This window comes from Chrysochloris asiatica, unplaced genomic scaffold, assembly GCF_000296735.1.
Source record: "Chrysochloris asiatica unplaced genomic scaffold, ChrAsi1.0 scaffold00221, whole genome shotgun sequence".
In the NCBI taxonomy this organism is placed as follows: domain Eukaryota; kingdom Metazoa; phylum Chordata; class Mammalia; order Afrosoricida; family Chrysochloridae; genus Chrysochloris; species Chrysochloris asiatica.
In genome coordinates, this window is record NW_006408739.1 from 4,020,709 (window position 1) to 4,043,477 (window position 22,769).

Consider the following 22,769-nt stretch of genomic DNA (forward strand, 5'->3'; position numbering starts at 1 on the left):
TCCTTATCTTATATCATCCATAAATACTAAAACCACAGATGTATATGCAAAAGCTAAAAACTATAAGGATTCTAAAGGAAAATATCTTTGCAGCATTAGGGTAGGCAAACATTTCCCAAGACACAAAAAACACTAATAGCACACATACAAAACAGGTAAAACAGGACTTCAACAAAATTAAAATTTTTGTTCTTCAAAAGACACTATGGAGACAATGAAAATGGAAGTCACAGACTGAGAGAAATATCTGTAAACTATATGTGTTTACATATGTGCCTATAATTAAAAAACAACCCAAATTTTAAAATTGGTAAAAGACATAGACAGGGATGTTGCTTATAATTGCTAAAACTCACTGTACTTTATTTATACTTAAATCTGTTATTTCACCACAAAAAATGTACCTCAATTTAACAAGTGAATGAAAACAATCAAACAGAATTTTAAAAATTAGTCACAAATTTACAATGGTTAAAACTATATTTGTTCAGTAATTAATGCTGGTTTTTACAATTCCATCAAAAGAAGCCCGTCTGAAATCTCATGATCCAATTATGCTCTTGTTATTATTCTGCATTGATTCCCTAAAACAAAAGTATAATAATAACATATACCATTATTTAGAATATACAAAGCATTGCCAAACACATTCTATCACGTGAATCTTCATTAACAACCTTGTCAGGCACATAAAATAGGTACCATGAAGGGTTAATGGACAGTAGCCTTCTTTTAAAGGAAGAACTAATAACTTTTGACTCCAAATGATATTGATCCTTTTTTGGGTAAATAAATTATGCCCTCCCTCATTATTAATGGACCAACTTGCGCTTTCAGTGAAACCTCCAACTCCTTTAGCCAGAAACGACTTCTCTATCTTCTGATGATGCATATGACTTCGTGTCTCTTACAACAATTAACAATTTCACTTTTGTTAAATTTATATATGTGTAGGTCTTAATATACTCACTGAAAAGTTTCTGAAGGACAGGGATTTTATCTAATTTATATTTATATCCCTACTAACATCTGCTACTTTTGTTGTATGTCGTCGAATTAGTTCAGACTCAGAGTGACCCTGTATAGGACTTCTGATGTTATAAAGCTGTACAGAAGCAGAAAGCTTCACCGTTCTCCCATGGAGTGACTGGTGGATTTGAACTGCTGACCTGTGGTTAGCATCACAATGTGTAGCCCACTACATATCAGGGCTCCTCTTTCATAGCATCTAGAAGAACTGATATTCTTATTAAATGACTAGTAAGCATACTTTCCTTTGTATGTGAATGATTCATTCTTAAAAACTGTAATAAAATACTACAAATATAAATAAGCTTATTATTTATACCTAAATAAATAACTACTATTTGTGTATCAATTGTATTTATTTAAGAATAAAGTTTAGCATCAGACTTTTGAACAAGAATTATAATACACATAAACAAAGATTAAGAGGCAATTGCTTGAATAGCACCAGGGAACACTGCATGGTTGAAAATGAAAAAGATGTGTAGAAGGACTGGATGCTTTCACCTCCCTTTTAAAACTACATGCTGAGCAAGTAATCTGAGAAACACTATGAAAAAGAAAGTGGCATCAGGATTAGAAGATACTCATTAAAGCAACCTGCACTATTCAAATGGAATACCCTTGCGTGCTGAAAATTAAAATGACTTGATGAACTTATTGATGAAGATACAGGACTACAGGACTACAATCTTCAGTATGAATTACACCTAAATATGAATAAAATTCTTAAAACCAGCCACATACACAACACCATGATAAAACAGTGAAGAAATTTAAATTGTCAAGGATTTAATTCTATTTGTACCATCAATCAAGGTCCAGTGGAAGCAGCAGTCAAGAAATCAAATGACGTATATGCACTGGGCAAATCTATGGCAAAAGACTTCTTTAAAATCTTAAAAAGCAAAAACATCAATTTGAAGACTAAACTATGCCTGATTCAAGTCAATGTATTTTCCGTCACTTCATATACAAGAGAAAGCTGGACAGTAGAAAATGAAGACCAAAGAAGAACTGACTCATGTGAATTGTGGTGTTGGCAAAGAATACTGACTATATCATGAACTGTTAGAAGAATGAACAAGTCCAGTATTAGAGAAAGTATAGTCAGAATGCTCCTTAGAAGCAAACACGGCAAGGTTCATCCAAATTCATTGCCATCAAGTCAATTCCGACTAACAGCAACTGTATAAGACAGAGTAGAATTGCCCCATAGGGATTCCAAGGCTATAAATCTTTATGAAAGTTGACTGCTACATCTTTCTCCTGTGGAGCAGCAGGTGGATTTGAATTGCCAACCTTTCGGTTAGCAGTCAAGCCCTTTAAACACTACACCACAAGGAAATGCCATCAACAAGGAACAGATTGTTAGAGAAGAACATGGTGCTTAGTAAAGCAGAGGGTCAGCAAGAAACAGAGAGACCGTCAATGACATGAACAGACACAGTGACTGCAACAGTGGACATAAACATAGTAACAATTATATAGATGAACATTTTGTTCTGAAACATGAATATGTAAGAGGTAGCTATGAGTCAGAGCTAACTCAGCAGCACCTAACAACAACAGCAACAATTACAACTTTTGACAAAATCAATTTGAATTATAGTAATACTATTTGCCATTTCTTGTTTCCATTGAACACAAATTCCATTGAGTTTAAAAGTAAACTTGGGTTTATAATTCTGTGACATACTTATGAACTTCTGCTAAAAGTAATGAAAAATGCATGGAAAGGAAAATGGTCTATTATTAAAATATATAGAGAGATAGATAGATAGATAGACAGACAGACAGACAGACAGACAGACAGACAGATAGATAGATAGATAGATAGATAGATAGATAGATAGATAGATAGAGACATATGTTGTTATGTGCCATGGAGTCGATTCTGACTCATAGCGAACCTGCATAGGGTTTCCGAGGCTGTACATTTTTACGGGAGCAGAAAGCCTCATCTTTCTCCCACGGAAGACCTGGTAGTTTAGAACTGCTGACCTTGAGGTTAGCAGCCCGATTCATAACCACTATGCTATCAGAGCTATTTAAAGTTAAGAATGCCTCCTATTCCTTTTGATTAGTCTTATATCCAGAGCTCTGGGTATGATGTGAGTCTAGAATTTCCTTACGTCTATCCCCATGGGGATTTCAAAAATTTTGTGGAAAATATCCATTATCTTTTAATTCCATGTGTCCATAAAATTTTAGAAGTCCCTCGTGTTTGCTTTATGGGTTTATGTGTAATGTTATCTAAACCTCTATAGAACTTTTTGTATTGGTAGACATACTTTTGAAGTGGAAAAATGATATGTATAGCTTCACTAAAATTCATGAATTGTATTATTTGCTATTTCATGGAATTAGTCTATGTAAATCTGATGATAGACATAAGAAAATTCTAGACTCACATCATACCCAGAGCTCTGAATATCAGACTAATCAAAAAGAAGAGGAGGCTTTCTTAACTTTATTTAGCAACTCAACAGTTATTTTATTTGTAGAATCACTCTAAACTTTAACATGGATTACATGCTTTAAACAAATAAGATTCAAACTGCTACTGAAAGATTGCATTCTTCCTTTTATAAACTTTGATGTTTGAGTTGAAAGCCAAGTATGACTAAGCCTCAAAGATGCACAGCACATAGATGTGCCTGAAGAAAACAAATAAAATGCCAAATATTTAAAAAGAATAAGAAAAGTAGTGAATTAGAGGACTCAACTCAGAATAAAGATACTTTGCTTTATGAAAGGCTATCCTTTGGGGATCCCTACATAGCTCCACTAAAATATTTAAAACATAACTTGATTTATAATAATTCACTTTATACCAAATCTCTAAGGCACAAGTATTACTTGTAACACAAAAGCATATCAGTATTTACAAAAACACTGATAAATTCCTAAGAGAGGTATCAAGGCTATGTGGCCTAGACATCCACAAGGAATAAAAGTACTTGGATTCTTTTTTTGACTCCAGAAACCCTGGATGGGTTTTAAATAATCTTTGTTGTTGTCAGGTGCCATTGAGTCGGAACCGACTCATAGCGACCCCATGCAAAGCAGAACGAAACAATGTCTGATCCTGAGCCAACCTCACTACTGCTGCCATACTTGATGCCATCAATATTGCCACCTGGCTGATCCATCTCGTTGGGGGTCTTCCTCTTTTTCTCTGACCCTCCATCTCACCCAGCATGACATCCTTCTCCAGTGACTGTTTCCTCCTGACAATATGTCCAAAGTATGAGACACGAAGCTTAGCCATCCTGGCCTCCAAAGAGCACCCTGGCTGCACTTCTTCCAAAACAGATCTATTGGTTCTTTTGGAAGTCCATGGCACTTTCAGTATTCTCCTCCAACACCACAACTCAAAGGCATCAATTCTTCTACGATCTTCCTTATTCACCATCCAGCTTTCGCATCCATTTGAGGTTATTGAAAATACCATGGCTTGGGTCAGGCGCACCTTAGTCCTCAAGCTGACATTTTTGCTCTTCAACACTTTAAAAAGTTCCTGTGCAGCAGATTTGCCCAATGCAATACGTCGTCTGATCTCTTGATCACTGCTTCCACGAGTGTTGATAGTTGATCCAAGAAGAATGAAGTCCTTGACAATTTCAATCTTTTCTCTGTTGATAAGAATGTTGTTTATTGGTCCAGTAGTGAGGATTTTTGTTTTCCTGACATTGAAATGCAACCCATACTAAAGGCTGTGTTCTTTGATCTTCATCAGTAAATGATTCAAGTCCTCTTCACTTTCAGCACGCAACGTTGTATCATCTGCATATCGCAGGTTATTAATGAGTCTTCCTCCAATCCTGATGCCACATTTTTCTTCACAGAACCCAGTTTCTCGTATTATTTGCTCAGCATACAGGTTGAATAAGTGTTAGGGAATTAAAAAACAACAACAACAAATTTAACCAATGAAATATTTTCTACTACCCAGTAACTTTGATGCTAATTATGCATTGTTGTTGTTGTTAAGTGCCGTCGAGTTGGTTCTGACCCATAGCAACCCTGTATAGGATTTCCGATGGTGTAAATCTTTACAGGAGTAGAAAGCCTCATCTTTCTCCCACTGAGAGGCTGGTAGTTTCAAACCGCTGACCTTACGGTTCGCAGCCCGATTCGTAACCACTACGCTACCAGAGCTCCTTTGATTTTCTTGACTGCTGTTTCCATGAACACTGATTGTGGATACAAGGAAAATGAAGTCTTTGGCAACTTCAGTCTTTTCTCTGTTTATCATGATGTTATTTCTTTACATTGAGGTGCAATCCATATTGAAGGCTGTAGTATTTGATTTTCATCAGCAAGTATTTTAAGTCCTCTTCACGTCTAGCAAGCAAGATTGTGTCATCTGCATACTGCAAGTTGTTAATGAGTTCCTACGATCCTTATGTCACATTCTTCCCCATATAATCCCGCTTCTCGGATTATCTGCTCAGCATACTGACTGAATAAGTATGGTGAAAAGATACAACCCAGGCATAATTACTACTTCATAATTTATACCTCTTTTTACCTCTGAGCTCATTTTGCTAGAGCTGTATCTATTAAAAGGTAGAATATATTGTTAAAAAGATTCATTCTAAGAAATAGTTTATTTTTAAAAAACAAAACCCCCAATTTAATAAAATTTGTCTCAAACAGCTCACAGAGTATGAGATTTGAGCAAGGATGAGGAGAAGTAGGTTTGTGTGTTTCTTTTATTGCATTCAATCTTCACAACTGGACCAATAAATAACATCATGATAAACGGAGAAAAGATTGAAATTGTCAGACTTCATTTTGCTTGGATCCACAATTAACGTTAATGAAAACAGCCGTCAAGAAATCAAACGACGTATTGCATTACGCAAATCTGCTGCTCAAGACCACTTTGAAGTGTTCAAGAGCAAAGGTATCTGTTTGTAGACTAAGATGCATCTGACCCAAGTCATGGTATATTCACTTAGCCTTGTATGCATGTGAAAGTTGGACAATGAATAAGGAAGATCATAGAAGAGTTGATGCATTTGGAGAAGAATATTCAAAGTACATGGAATGCCAGAAGAACAAGCAAATCTGTATTAGAAAAAGTACAGGCAGAGTGCTCTGCAGAAGCCAGGATAGGGAGATTTCATATCTATGCTTTGGACATGTTATCAGGAGGGACTACTATCTGGGGAAGGACATTATGCTTGGTAAAGTGGAGGGTCAAAAATAAAGAAGACTCCCATTGAGATGGACTGACACAATGCAGTGGAAGCAGCAATGAGTTCCAACGTAACGACAATTGTGAGGATGGCACAGGACCAGGCAGTGTTTTGTTTTGTTGTGCATAGAGTCAACAAGTCCTGGTGCAGCGCTGTAGGAAGGGCGCTGAGTTCTGGCTGCAACGTCAGTGGTTCAAGCCTACCAGACACTGCTCAAAGCCCTCTAAAGTGTTGCTACAAGTTGAAATTGACTCGCTATCACTTAACAACAATAACAGATCACACCAAGAACACTCTGATTCCTTATAGTTCCACTTACTCTGATGAAAACAAAACAGAAACGCTTTGACTCTTGAATAAGTTTTAGGGAGGAATAAAAACCACACAATTGCCCAAACAAAAACTGGAAGTGACACATACTTTCAAAAAGAAAATTAACTAATCTCTCAATACTCAAGTTTTAAAAAAAATGATGCTAGGTTTGCCAGTGACTCTATGCTCCCTTGCCTCTCTTTTCGAATGCTGTGTCAACTGACATAAAATTCTACCACATCTTTACCTGGCTGACTCCTACTCATACTTCAGTTGTTAGCATAAAAATCACTTCCTTCAAAAGAATCCCAAAATTGTGTTAGATATGTGCTTCGGAGTATTCTCACCTTACCCACACTACAGCATTATCACAATGTATTCTACTTGCTCATTTAGCGGTCTGTCTCTCCCATAGACTGCCACAGGTGTGGCAAGGACTGTGCTGGCTTTCATGTAGTCCAGCATGAGTGACAGGCACATAGGTGTTTCCTTGTGCTTTTATTGAATTACCTTTGTTTATAATGCTACCCCTATATAAGGATGCCCAAATTATTTGACGAAAATATTTTTTAAATGACATATGGGACTTCCAGCAAGATAACAGACTAGGCAGACATGCTACAAACACCCTCTACAATAAAGAGACAGAAGACCTAAGGAAACAGACAGAAAAGGACAATCCTGGAACCCTGAGCTTCAAAGGAAAGGCTAGAGAAGTGCACTGAATACCTACTAGGGTGAGAATCTGAGTAGCAGCCATGAAAGGAGACTGTCAGGTGAACAGAGTGACAACCAGACACAGTATGGCCATCTTGAACTTTTGCAATCAGCTCTGGAGAAACAGATGGCATGGAGGCCTAATGGTGCAAATTCACAGGGGTGATGAAAAAGGTGTGATTCCCTCTTGTTACCCACACTCCCCGGGATAACAGAAGTTAAGTGGGCCTCCACCCTCATATGCCTCCAGCACAGATCCAGCTGGAGTTCAGAGCAGTGCGATTTGAGCCCATGTGAGCTCTACCCACAGGATAAAAGCCAATATCAGATCCTATACCATTTGATCAATAACAGACATCAGCCAACATCAGCCAAACCCACCCTAAACTGAGCAGCATGAACAGTGAATGGAAAATGTTACACATACTTCCATTCTCTAATCACAACCTTCAGGAGACAGTTGTTGAGAGTCTAAGATCACACCAATATAATTTTTTTTTTTTTCTTGAGATTTTAAGAGAATTAGCATTTTTTATTGTTTCACACCTTTCAAATGAAACTCTTAATGTCCCCATTGTAAGAACTGTTAGGTTCCATTATAAGCATATAAGGACCTCTGGTAGTGTTGTTATTGTTGTTAGATGCCATCGAGTTGGAAGCGACTCATAGTGACCCCATGCACAGCAGAACGAAACAATGTCAGATCCTGGGCCAACCTCATTACTGTTGCCACACTTGAGTCCATAGATGCTGCCACCTGGCCAATCCATCTCATTGGGGGTCTTCCTCTTTTTCTCCGACCCTCCATCTTAACAAACATGATATCCTTTTCCAGTGACTGTTCCCTCCTGACAATATGTCCAAAGTATGAGAGATGAAGTTTGGCCATCTTGGCCTCTAAAGAGCACTCTGGCTGCACTTCTTCTAAAGCAGATCTATTGGTTCTTTTCACACCAATATAATTTATCAATTAAATACAAATACAATACCACAATGTCTCAGAGACAACAAATGATTTTATCTCACATAAAGAAATAAGAGAGTCGTTCAAACAAATGACCACAATGTAGAGCCAGAAAACATTGCTGAGGAAAAGAAAGTAATGGAACTACTTGAGAGGGAATTCAAAAGAGTATTAATGTATCTCCAATGGATTGACAGGAAGATTGGGCAAAGTGAAGCTACCACAGAATACACATTAGAAGAATTTAGGAAAACACTACAAAAACAGTGAAAACAAATTCAAATGTTGAAGCAATGCAAAACATGCAAATAGGAATCTAAAAGATTAAAAATAAGATTTCAGAAATGGACAATACACTTAGATGGCAAAGGAGTACATCTGAATTACTGGAAGCCTGAATTAGTGGAAGCCTGAATTAGTGATACTTAAGATAAATCTCTTAATTATAGAGTAAGATATAAGAACAATCAGAAAAAAAAGAATAAAAAAATCAGAAGAAAGCCTGAGATTTATGTGGGACATCAAGAAGTGGAAGAACTTATGGACAACCAGAATTCCAGAACAAAAGAGATGATAAAAAGCATGGAGAAAATGGTGAGAGTTTGCTAGAAGAAAACTTTTTAATATCAAGAAAGATGAAAAGATAACCATCCAAGAGGCTGAATGATCTCTAAAGAGGATAGATCCCAAAAGAAAGCCACCAAGATAATATCATAATCAAACTTTCAAAAACCAAAGACAAGGAGAGAATCCTGAGAGCAGCTCAGGATAACATAAAGTTACCTAAATGGGAGAATCAATAAGACTAAAAGCTCTGATTTCTAAGCAGAAACCACGAAGGCAAGAATGCAAAGGTAAAACATATAAAACTGAAAGAAAAAGCCAACCAAGAATCATATACCCAGCAAAGCTGTTCCTCAAATATGATGGTGAAATTAGGACATTTTCAGATACACAGAAATTAAAGAATTTTGTAATAACTAGGCCAACATTACAAAAATTGCGAAAGGGTACTATGAGTGAGAACCAACAACATCAGACAACAACCAGAGATTAACATAACAGAACTTAATCCAGATGTAGGTTTCTTTTATTTTGTATTCTTCTATAAGACTGAAAACAGAAACTAGAGGTAATAGTTTATAATGAAGCCAAATACAAAGAAAAAAGAGTGAGTAGTATAAACACAGAACCTCCAAATGGCCAGGAAGTCAAGTAAATTTCGAGATGAAACAAATTGCTTTAAATAGGGAAAAACTAATAAATGACAAGGTAAACTTAAAGAAAATAAATACACCTTCACATCAAAATAAAAACAAGGAAAATAAAAAAGATTCAGTAAATATTAACATAATAACAATTAAGAAAATTCAAAAGAAAACCCACATACAAAATAAACTCAGTGCCGAAAGTTATTTGGAACAAATAAACTAGCTAATATCACAAAAAATACAGAGCAAAATTATAGAAATAAATTCATATCTATCAAAAATTGCACTAATTCATGGTGAATGTCTTTTTTGAACAATATTAATAGGCAACTAGCATTCAACCACTAGGTCTATTTGAACCACAAGGTGGGCAGTTCAAACTCACCAGCAGCTCCATGGAAGCCCTATGTAGGTTTGCTATGAGTTGGAACCAATTCGACAGCACTTAACAACAACAACAACAAATAAAACTCTACTACAAGGAACCATTTGAATATACCATGCTCATGGATAAGAAAGCTTAACATTGTGAAAGTGTCAACACTACTCAAGGCAATCTATGGATATAATGCAATGCCAATACAAATTTTAACATTATTCTTTTAAGAGTTGGAAAAGCTAATCACTAATTTTTTATGGAAGGAAAAAGATCTGAGATACGCAAAGTATTGTTAAAAAATAAGAACAAATCTGAGGTGTAACATTCCCATTAGAAAGGACAAGCAGACCAGCCTAGAACAGCTAGAACAACAGAAGATATATCTTCAAAGAAAGATCAGCAAGAAAAACACAAAACAAAACTGGCAATATGACTGGCTACTACAAGAATAAGCAAGATTTTCCGGCGGGAAACCATCAAGGCAAGCAATCAAGTTCCTTCAGGACAAACCCCGCTCTAAGACTAAAACTCATAGGGAATACTTGAGCAGGCATGTAAGCTTGCTGGCAACCACACTGGTCTACTGGTGAGTGGAACAAGGGGAAAGGCAGCAATGAAGAAATGAGTTGAGTTCAGCCACATTCCATAGACTCCCATTGACCTAGAGATGTGAGAGAGAAGAGGAAGAGATGGTTGGTCCAAAGTGTGGTGAGACCTGGGGACATAGCCACAGAGGGCTAGAACTGAGAGTGAAGCATCCAGCTGATATGGAGTGAGAGGAGGCGCATAAGAATACCCAAATTTGCAGACAGTATCCATTTGACCTAGCCTCAATGGCTTGATAATCAGAACTCAATAGAAGAACATAAAAAAAAAGAACAAAACAAATTTAGATAAAGGAAATGAGGGTAAATTGCTAAAATGTTATGAACTTGAACTATTAAAATTAGTTACTATGTTTAGTTACTAAAAAATTCAAAACAATTTCTATGCCTGTAAACTTAATTCTGCTAGGTAAGGTGTTTAATATTTTCCCAGGAATAACTAAGACTGGGGACAGGTAGAAGTGAATGTGCTAAGTGGAGTTCTGTCATTTAAATGCTATATGACCCTAGGTAAATTAAGTTCTATTAGACCTGTTGTTGTTGTTAGTGCCGTGCAGTTGATTCTGACTCATAACAACCCTGTACAGGGTTTGTGAGGCTGTAAATCATTACGGGAGCAGAAAGCCTCACCTTTCTCTCGTGGAACAGCTGGTAGTTTCGAACTGCTGACCATGAGATTAGTAGCCCAATTCATAACCACTAAGCTACCAGTTGTTGTTTTTAAGTGTCATCGAGTCGGTTCCGACCCATAGCGACCCTGTACAGGGTTTCCGAGGGTGTAAATCTTTACGGGAGTAGAAAGCCTCATCTTTCTCCCATGGAGCGGCTGGTGGTTTTGAACCGCTGACCTTAAGGTTCGCAGCCCGATTCGTAACCACTACGCTACCAGAGCTCCTTCTATTAGACGTAGAAGTCCCATAAATAAAATAATATTTTTTACATCCTGTTTAGTTGCAATGCTAAGAAATTCTAGATATTGGAAATTTAATCCATTTTTAGCCTTCATATTACGTGGCTGTCATTTGATAAACTGGGTAAGTTCTAATGAGACCAACTTTTCACTTTTCTATTAACTGACCACCACCTTTCCTTAGAAATAGTGAAATACAGGAACCTTTCCTTCTCCAGCTATATAATTCCATAATAAAAGAAGTTTAATTCTGAACTAAGTCCATGAAATGAAAGAGTTAGCCACAGAGAGCCTGGCAGAGTTGCTTTTTCTAATTAACAGATATTTTGTTATTGTTGTTAGATGCCATCGAGTCGGTACTGACTCATAGTGACCCTATGCACAGTAGAACAAAACATTGCCCAATCCTGGGCCAACCTCACTACTGTTGCCATGCTTGAGTCCATAGATTCTGCCATTTGGCCAATCCATCTCATTGGGGGTCTTCCTCTTTTTCTCTGACCCTCCACCTTACCAAACATGATATGCTTCTTCAGCAACTGGTCTCTCCTGACAGTATGTCCAAAGTATGAGAGGCGAAGTTTGGCCATCTTGGCCTCCAAGGAACATTCTGGCTGCACTTCTTCCAAAACGGATTTATTGGTTCTTTTGGCAGCCCATGGCACTTTCAATATTCTCCTCCAACACCACAACGAAATGCATCAATTCTTCTACAGTCTTCCTTATTCACTGTCCAGCTTTTGCATGCATATGAGGTTATTGAAAATACCATGGCTTGGGTCAGGCACACCTTGGTCCTCAAGCTGACTTCTTTGCTCTTCAACACTTCAAAAGGTCTTGTGTAGCAGATTTGCCTAACGCAATACGTTGTTTGATTTCTTGAATGCTGCTTCCGTGAGTGTTGATAGTTGATCCAAGAAGAATGCAGTCCTTGACAACTTCAATCTTTTGTCAGCTGATAAGAATGTTGTTTATTGTGTTATCCAGTGATGAGGATTTTTGTTTTCTTCACATTGAGATGTAATCCATAGGGAAGGCTGTGCTCTTTGATCTTCATCAGTAACTGTTTAAGTCTTCTTCATTTTCAGCAAGCAATATTATATTATCTTAAGTGAATGTTTGTTGTTTGTTGTTAAGCTTACTGGGTGTCTCCTGATGAATATGATCAGGAGATAGGCTTCCCTTTACACATGTAATGCTTAGCGGGTGTTGTTGGGTCTTGTCTCAGTGGTGGAATATTATGGGGCATGCCTATAGCTTGGCTATATGGCCATGATTGCTGTCTCTTCTTGGGTAACGTAGGGAGAAAAATCTACCACCTCCAGGAAAGATGTGTGATCAAATGGACCAAAAGCAGAAGTAATATAAATGCACAGACAAAAATCACTACTTTGGAAGAGAAATGAAGCTGTGGTCAACTGTCCTGAGCTACACAGGCAGTGTATGTGCAAGCAGAAGCCTCCAGCAGGGGTGGGGGTGTCCACTCTCTCAGGCCCCTCCTCTAGTCACTACAGTAGAGGTGTGCAGGTAGATACTGGGGTGTTAATGGGAGATTGCCCACTATTTTTGTCTCTGCAGGTCAGTTAGGTATGTGTGTGTGCACAGCACAATTCTTGGGATAGTTGAGTCCTCTTATGCTGGGGTTTTACAAATTGCTTTGAATTGGTCCTACGCAGGGAGCTTGGGCAGCGCAGCGGCTGCAAACGGGGACGTGAGTTGCAAAGTCAGCAGCTCAAAACCACCAGCCGTACTGTGGGAATTAGGCGAGGTTCTCTGCTCCTGCACAGACTCAAAGCCCCAGAAGTCTTGCACAGGGTCATCTGGAGTCAGAATCTACTCCACGGTGCACTGTCATGAAGGGTCCCACTGGGGAAACTTTTGGGTTTGTGGCTATGCCGTGATGTCATAAGTCGCCACCAATCTCCCTCTCTCTGTATCATGGGATTACTGACCCGCATGATGTCCGGGCTGAGCAATGAAGGTAGGACAGAGAGAAAGAGGAAGAAATGTGTCCTGCATCTCGCTCTCTCTTTTTTTTTTTTTTTTGGCAGATACCTCTGCCCCTCTTTTAGCGCAGTTTTCTTAGCTGGACTGGACTGGCTTTAGCCCCACCCCCTAAACTATGCCAGGGCAGGGTAGTCGCCGAGGGAGTCCCATCTCCAGATTCCTGACTTGCTGTATTTTCCTTAATATTGTGATTTTTTTTACTTGCGAATGAGGGAAACTGATGTCCTAGATTTTATGGTAGATCTGGAGCTCTGGAGTTGTTCTACGGGCGCTTCCTTCGTAAGATCCCTCTCCCTTCTCACCGGAGTTAACCCTACCTGGGTTTCGCTGCTATAGCTCAAACCAGAAGTTTGAGCTACAGCACAGAGCATTAGCCAGAGAGGACTAGAATGGAGAATGAAGCATCCAGCTGATAAGAAGAAAGGGCCCATGCATAAGTACACCCACACTTGCAGATAATATCCACTTGACCTGGCTTCAATGGCTGGATGATCAGAGCTCAAACAGAAGAAGAAAGAAGAGGGGAAAAAGAATAATCTGATACAATTTGATAAACTTGACAAACACCTATAGAAGCAGTAGCTCAAAAGAGTGAACAAATCTTCACAGCGAGGATCATTCCCACCTCCTCCACACATGGAGAGGACAGGGATGGACAACTTGGACATTGGTTACCCAGAATTGGAGCAGGAGGGGGTGGGGCTACAGAAGCAAGAAGGGACTGGCTTTCAAGCTTTCAAGAGGGAACCTAGATCCAGAGAGCGTGGAGCAAAGTAGAAGCTCCACTGAGTAGTATTCATTCTATATAGTCAGGGCTGATGAAAGGAGATGAGGACAGGTCTCGTGTGATACAATAGTGAATAGTTGTTATCAGGACTGATTGTAAGGGCTGGAAATGTAAAGGTAGACATTTTGAGGCAAAGGGAGGGAAGTGATTAACCTTGCATTCTGGGAGCAGAGGTCCCTGGTATCATCAAAGGAAAAGAGCGGAGAACAGAACCCTACCCAGAGAAGCAGTGATGCCAGGGATGGAGGCAGAGATGATGACGTGGGGAGATGGAGCAGTTGGAGACTTTGGACCTGGAGAAGGAGAGGGGCAGTATGTGGATGACCGGGAGGCAGGCTTGCAGGGTATACACTTCAGTTGATGGATGATGCATGGAAGGGCTTGTAACCATGGCAAGGAAACGATATACTACAGGATCAATGTGAAGCTGATGTCCTCCCAAGTAAACTATCACACAATTCACAATAAAGCATTAAAAAAAAAAGATTTTCCATATAGCACAGTTTAATAGAGGAATCGGTAGTTTCTCAGACATAAAGAAAGGGCCTGGGTGTGCTTTGATAGGAGACTCAAAGTCTCTTGTTGTTTTAATAAAGCTAAAAATGGAAAGAAAAAAAAAAAAAGATTATATCATCTGCATATAGCAGATTGTTAATGAGTCTTCCTCCAATCTTGATGCCATGTTTTTCTTCATAGAACCCAGCTTCTTGGATTATTTGCTCAGCATACAGGTTGAATAAGTATGGTGAAAGAATACAACCCTATCGCACACCTTTCTTAATTTTATACCATTCAGTGTTCCCATGTTCTGTTCGAAAAACTGCCTCTTGGTCCAGGTACAGATTCCTCGTGAGTACAATTAAGTGTTCCAGAATACTCACACTTTGCAATGTTGTCCATAGCTTGTCATGATCCACACAATCAAAAGCCTTTGTGTAGTCAATAAAGCACAGGTTAACATCTTTCTGATATTCTCTGCTTTCAGCCAAGATTGATCAGACATCAGCAATGATACCCTCCTTCTACGGCCTCTTCTGAATCCTGCTTGAACTTCTGGAAGTTCTCTGTCAATGTATGATTGTACCCGTTTCTGTATTACCTTTAGTAAAACATCACTCGCATGGGATATCAAAGAGATTTTCCAATGATTTCCGCATTCCATTGGGTGACCTCTCCTTGGAATGGGCACAAATATGGATCTCTTCCAATCAGTTGGCCAGATTTCTTGACAGAGATGAGTGAGTGCCTCCTGTGCCGCCTCACTTTCTTGTAAGATTTCAATTTTTTCCATCAATTCCTGGTGCCTTGTTTTTTTGCCAATTCCTTCAATGCATCTTGGACTTCCTCCTTCAGTATTATTGGCTCTTGATCACATGCTACCTCTTGAAACAGTTAAACATTAACCATTTCTTTTGGTACAGTGACTCTGTGTATTCCCTCCATCTTCTCTTGATGCTTTCTGCATCATTCAGTAATTTGCCCAGAGAATCTTTCAATAATGAAAGTCAAGGCTTGAAGTTTTTCTTCAGTTCCCCTAGCTTGAGAAATGCTGAGCTTGTTTTCCTTTTTAGTTTTCTGATTCCAGATCTTTGTACATTTTGTTGTAATGTTTGGCTTTATCATCTTGAGCTGATTTTTAAAATTTTCTGTTCAGCTCTTGAACCTCCTCATTTCTTCCATTTGCTTTAGCATCTCTACATTGGAGAACAAGTTTCAGTGTCTCTTCTGACATCCATTTTGACCTTTTCCTTCTTTCTTGTCTTCTTAATGACTTTTTTCTCTCTTCGCTTATAATGTTCTTGATGTCATCCCACAACTCTTCTGGTCTTTGGTCTTTAGTGTTTAATGTACCAAATCTGTTCTTCAGATGATCTCTAAATTCAGGTGGGATATATTCAAGGTCCTATTTTGGCTCTTGTGTACTTGTTTTCATATTCTTCATCTTCAGTTTGAATTTGCATATGAGTAATTGATGGTCTGTTCCACAGTCTGTCCCTGGCCTTGTTCTGACTGATGATATAGAGCTTTTCCATCATATCTTTCCACAGATGCAGTCAATTTTATTTCTATGCATTCCATCTGGTGAGGTCCACAGTATAAGATTAACCCTGAAACCTACTCCTTTATTAAAAGTCCCCATAGGCACAGAGTCCATTCCAACATATAGTGATCCTATAAGAAGGAGCAGAACTAGCATCATAAGGTTTCCAAGGCTGTAATTTTTACAAAAGCAGATGGCCACATAACTGCAGACTCTTGGGTTAGTTGCTACATATTTAAGCATTGTGTCACCAAGGTTCTTGTTAGTACCAGTTGCAAACTGCTGACCAGATCAGTGGAAGATGTAACCTCAAAACTAAAGCTAAACTCAACTCTAGATTAAGAGGTTCCTTTAAAATCTGAAGTGAGTTACAAAGAAAAAATGCTGATAAAGGGAATAGACTTCTAAATCATTCTAAAGACTAAAAAAAAAACACATTATGAGATAATACTTTTAATTTGTATATTCCCTTTATAGAGTAACTCAAAGCATTTTACAAAAATTACCCAATTAAATTTCATGACAGCTCTGTGAAGAGTTGGGTATTATCTGATTTTTTAAAAAAGGAGGCTAAAAGAAACAAAGGAATTACACTTACTCACTTTGTCAGTTACATAGCTCCGTATCCCAAATACAGTGTTTTAACTATATTTGTGAGAAAAGAGACCCAGTCACATGAGAAATTATATGAAGAGAATCCTTCATTTTGTTTTGTTTTTTTAATGTTTGATTTTCCATAAGATGTATGTAAAGACAGTAAGTATATTGTTCTTAGATAACGGACTTCTTTAGCACCCTGCAGGCTCTCAATATATGTTTTCTGAATGAATAAAAGCTATTAAAACTTTTAATAATAGCTAGTGATTACTACATTGACTCTAAGGGAGAAAGACTTCGCAATCTGCTTCCATAAAAATTACAGCCAAGAAAATTCTACTGGGAAGTTCTACTCAGTCTTCTGGGATAGCTATGGGTTGGAATCAACTAGATGGCACCCAATACCACCACCACCACCATCACCAAGCAACTACTGTAAGATTATACAGCAGGTGATGTGCTAAGTAAGTCCTTGTTCTTAAGTGCCATCGAGTTGGTTCTGACTCACAGCAACCCTTTAGAGTTTCTGAGGAGCGGCTGCTGGGTTTGAACCATAAACCTGTGGTTCCAGTGGACCTTGAGGTCGACTGCTTTATTCCACACCAGGACTCCATAATACATATGTTGTTGTTGTTGTTGTTAAGTGCCATCGAGTCGGATCCGACCCATAGTACAGGGTTTCCGAGGCTGTAAATCTTTACGGGAGCAGAACGCTTCATCTTTCTCCTGCAGAGCAGCTGGTAGTTTCAAACTGCTGGCCTTAAGGTTCGCAGCACGATTCGTAACCACTACGCTACCAGAGACATATAGGTATTATTAATTATTCATATAGGTAGGATTTTGCCAGCAATTCAATGAGGCAAATCAATTATTATTCCTCATTTTATTGATGAGGAAATTGAAACTGAGTTAAGTAATTTGTCCAAGATCACAAACTGACAAAGCCAATATTTTAATACATGAAATTCAACTTTAAATCACATTTAAAGATCCAGGTGTGGTGGTGCTGTGGGTTAATGCACTGGACTGCAAGGTCAGTTTGAACTGCAACATCAGTGGTTCAAGCTCACCAGTTGCTCCTTGGAAACCCTATATAGGATTGCTATGGTTCAGAACTGACTTGACAGAACAAAGAATAGACTAGCACTGGTGGTGGCTTTGTGCCACCAACTCAATTTCAACTCATAGCAACCCTGTAATGGGTTTCCAAGGATGTAAATCTTTAGGAGGAGAAAACCTCATCTTTCTCCCTCAGAACAACTGTTAGATTCAAACTACTGGCCTTACAGTTAGCAGCTCACCTAGTAATCCACTACCTAACAGGGATCCTTACACTTAGCAGTAAGAAACTCTATATTCCAGTCCTGATACCACCACTTCCTTAGAGTGAACAAAACTTTCTTTAAAACTCTTTATAATTTCTAGCCAGTCCTTTATTCATAGTGTTGTTAGCTGCCATTGAGTCTATTCTAAACACCTTGACCCATGTGTTAAGGAGAACTACTCTACGGGGTTTTCTTGCTTTTTTTCTTCCTCATTACAGCTGGGTGAGTTTGAGCCAACAGCATTAGATTAGTACTCAAGCGCAAACCATCTGCAGCACCTGGTGACTTTTTTTTACTCACATTAGGGAAAAAAACAAACAACAAAACCTGTTGTCTTCAAGTTGATTCCAAATCATAGTGACACTATAAGACAGGGTAGAACTGCCCCATCATGTTTCCAAAGCTGTAATCTTTAAAGGAGCAGATTGTCACACCTTTGTCTTGTGACGTATACATAGCAAGTGGGTTCAAACTATCAAGCTTTTGGTTAGCTGTGGAGATCTTAGCCACTGCAGCACAAGGATCATTTTACTTGCATTGTTATTGTTGTTGTTGTTATTAAGTGTCAGTGAGGAGGTCCCAACCCATAGCGACCCTGTATAGGGTTTCCAAGAATCAGCTGGTGAGCCTGAACCACTGACGCTGTTGTTTAAACCATCTTTGCAGTTTAGCACATTAACCCATAGCATAATCCTCGTTAAATGATTGAATTAAATTAAAAGCACATAAACAAATTAGACTTTACTGTCTTCATTTGTAAAATGATATTTTTGCCTGAATAGTCTACCTCAGTGACTGTCAAAGAATGGTCCAAGGACCTGGGTACTTCTCAAAGAAGCAAATTCTTAGGTCCCACCTCAGAAACTGATATAAAACTCCAGGTGATTTTTATGCATACTGAAGTTTGAGAACCACTGGCTTACCTTATAAAAAATTAGGGAGGATCAAATGAGCTCAATAATCTGAAAGACTCCTAAAATCTTGAAAGGAAGTATTGTCATCACCATTATTACAAAAGTGAACTATGGGCTCTCTGGTAGTTAGGTTCTTTGTCAACTTGATTGAACCAGTTGTTTGGCAATTGATAGTTAACTCTATGATGACTGGTTATGAACAAGTATACTCAACTCTATGATGTTTAGCTATGAACAGCCAATCAATTGAAATGATGTTTCCTAGGGAGTGTGGCCTGCTCCCAATACAACAGACATGCAGGAAAGACGTCCATGCTTCTACTCTACTGGGTCTGTATCTTACAGCTGGGTTGTCCTCCAAGCTCCAGTTCTTTGAACCTAAATGAGTGGCCTGCTCTATTGTGTGTATGCCTGCTGGGCCTGCCCACTGAGTGTGCCTGGAAAACCAGACGCCCACCAGAGGGCCCTACACACATGTTCCTGTGGCCCTGGCTCTTGTGCTCCATGTTGCAGATCCTGCAGCATGCATGCCCCAGCCTAGTCGACCTTCACACTGCTACCGCTCCTGCTCTAGCACCGAGGTCCTGCTTTGTGCCCTGACTTGAGATTCCTGCCTTCCACCCATCTTGGTTCACCTGGCCTGCGCTTGGGACTTTTATCTCTATAATCATGAGCCATTTCTAAGATATACACTGCCCATTATATATCTTGTTTTGGCACTATACAATAAGCACTGGACCACAAAGTCATTTGAATCGTATGGTCTGTGGTTCAAACTCACCAGTCAGGAACCCTATACAGGGTTGCTATGAGTCAGAACTGACTTGAAGGCACTTAACAACAATTACATATATATATCAGTAGCATTGGTTTTGCTTTTCTAGAGGACCCTGCCTAAGGCAGGCTCTGAAAAAATAAATTATTTTGCTAAATCCAGATAAAGATGAGCATCAAAAATAAAACAGATAATAAAAGTATACATTAATATATTGTTCTAAATTTTATCTGTATAATTGTTGTTGTTGTTTTAAGTGCCATCAAGTTGGTTCCGACCCATAGCGACCCTGTACAGGGTTTCCGAGGGTGTAAGTCTTTATGGGAGTAGAAAGCCTCATCTTTCTCCCGCGGAGCAGTTGGTAGTTTTGAACCGCTGACCTTAAGGTTCGCAGCCCAATTCATAACCACTACGCTACCAAAGCTCCTTTATAATAGATAATATTAACGAATTCAGAGGAAAAGGTGACTAGGAATTTGGTAATTTGGTCAAGGTGTGGTTCTGACAGGTGGCATAGGCTTCTTACCTGACCAGTGTCCAGTGGATGTGCCAGATCTATCTGTGCATGTCTCACTTACAGGTCTAAACACAGTCTCCCATCCACCGGTAGCATAGCGCCAATTCTGAGATTCCAAGATGAGCGTTCGCTGGGTGCCATATGCAATCATGAAGCAGTAGACCACATGATGGAGTTGACAGCCATAGCCACAGCCTTTGTTGATATTGCACACTAGCTTCTTGGCTTGGCTACAGTCCTTGGGATTCTGGTACGGAGGAAGAAAAATGAAGGTCAGCATAAGCTGTACAGAGAGGCTGGAGTCTCTTTACAGGTGACAACCTTCAAAAATCGTATCACAAACTAGGACTAACCCAGTATATCTCCTACTAAGCAAAGAATCCAGTTTTAAGGAATGGATTTCAAATAATTTCAATGAAAATATGTGCATGTTTGGGGAGACAGCAATTAAAAAGATCAATTATTCTGTAAACATCACTAAATAAATGTGAAATTAAACAGTTAACGTTTTAAATTGTTCTTTCATTTCTTTAGGACTCCTGGTGTGCTGTTGTAGGATTAGCAACCGCTGTGGACCACAAGGTCGGCAGTTTAAACCCATCAGCTGCGCCTCAGAAACCCTATCTTAGGTCGCTATGAGTCAGAACTGACTCTACAGCACTTAAAACCAACAATAGAACATGCAGGTGTAATCATTTCTGAATTCAAAGTTGCATACACTGATCTTTAAGGAAGGAGTAAAACAGCTTATTTCAGTAGCACTTCAGCATTCTGAGCTTACCTTTCCTGACAAAGCTTGAATTATCTTAAAGGAAACTATAATTTACATACTGATTCCCATCTGTCTGCAGAGCTCTACAAAATCTACTTTTTCACATGGAAGTAAAAGTTACTGAGTAAAACAGTGTCTGAATTCAATAACTACAAAATATAAACCAAATGACTTTTATTTTTTAAACAATCTTGATAATAGCTATGGAAAAAATTCACAAATGTATGTAGCGCATATATTGACTGTCTCAAGGTGTTATTCTAATTTCTAAATAAGGAGATTTATTTTCTTAATCGTATGAGATATCATTAAGACAACAAATGGTTAAAAATACTATCTAACTGGGTATAATAGGGTTACCACAGGTGGAAATTTCTTTTTTTTGCATTTTTAAGTTTAAATTCTGCTCAAATTCATATGGGCTGTTACTAAATATCACTCCCCTCTCCCAGGCATCTTAGTTCCTCAAATATAAATTCATTTTGACATAGACTTTGTAGCTTGAGTTTTCTAAGTTGTTTTGTCTGCCAGGAAAACAGAAGATGGAAGCCTCTATCAACAGTCTTTTACTCCTGCCCAGTAGTAGTCGAAGTATCCAGTTCTCAGTTATATGGACACAGTCATCAGGTTCCCAACTACGAGTATTTTCCAGAGACAGCATCTGTTCTTTCAAGTGGAACCCTAGAAACAAAAGCTCAGAAGGTGAGGCTATAAGACGATTCTGAGGAAAAGGTGAGGAAAGAAAATGCAACACAGCTACCTGCAGAAGAGGTACTTTCATCTTCAAATGGGAAACAGCAGGCTGCTGTATTTTTGGTTGTTTTAGATCACAGTCTTACTGATATCATCAAGAACCTTATGAAGAATTAGAGCCTTTATGAGTCTCAAAAAACAGTGCAGATAAAAATTCAGTAAGATATAGTGTCAATATTGTTCCTCGATTCATTGTTGATTATTTTTATTTGACTCACAACACACTCCTAAGGAATAAGCATTTCCACTCCACTTGCTATAGCTATATGAGATGTGGGAGGAACATGGTAGTGTGATGTCATATAGATATGAGACAGCTACATCATTTATTTTCTGTTCAAGATCATAGAAGGACCTGAGAAAAATGTTCTCAAGTTGATCCAAAACTTTAATACTGACTCAGTACTTGAAACATCAGATAAAGAACACTGGCAATTATCAGATTTTTCACGATAAATGAAAAGCGCAGTATTCAACTATCTCTAAAGTACCTCAGAATTAAAAAGAAAGCATCTTATATGAGCTTTTAATAAACTCTTTGGTTTAAAACAATTTTTAAATATACAAAGTTATTGTAATGAACCCCACACTCAGTTTCTCCTATATTCACTAATATTCACAGTTACCCCAATCTTCACTGATATTTTGCATTAGTCTTTTTTACTGTTGTATGGCTTTAAAGAATAAAAAGTGAGAGAAGTTAATAGCCTTCAATTTAGAAGCTACAAATGTTTTACTTAAAATAAAAAAAATTACCATGTGTTCTGAGAAGAGTTTAATTAAAATCCAGAACAACTATGAACACAAGAGATGAAGACATAAGAGAGGGCAATTATTGAACTGAGGCTTAATTCAAGAAGTTCAGCATGCTTCCAATCAAGCCAAAGAAAGAATATATTTTAATTCTTTTATGTCAGAGGTGTTTGGTTCTTGGTTTCAGAAAGAGA

At 38.4% G+C, this 22,769-nt stretch overlaps 1 protein-coding gene across 1 annotated transcript in view; it reads right to left on the reverse strand.

Moving 5' to 3' along the window:
* FUT8 (fucosyltransferase 8 (alpha (1,6) fucosyltransferase)) overlaps positions 1-22,769 on the reverse strand; it is a 266,134-nt gene that overhangs the window by 91,242 nt on the left and 152,123 nt on the right. Inside the window, exon 5 of the mRNA XM_006873057.1 lies at positions 20,307-20,544. Within this exon, the coding sequence (XP_006873119.1) occupies positions 20,307-20,544 (238 nt within the window). The remainder of the gene's footprint in view (positions 1-20,306; positions 20,545-22,769) is intronic.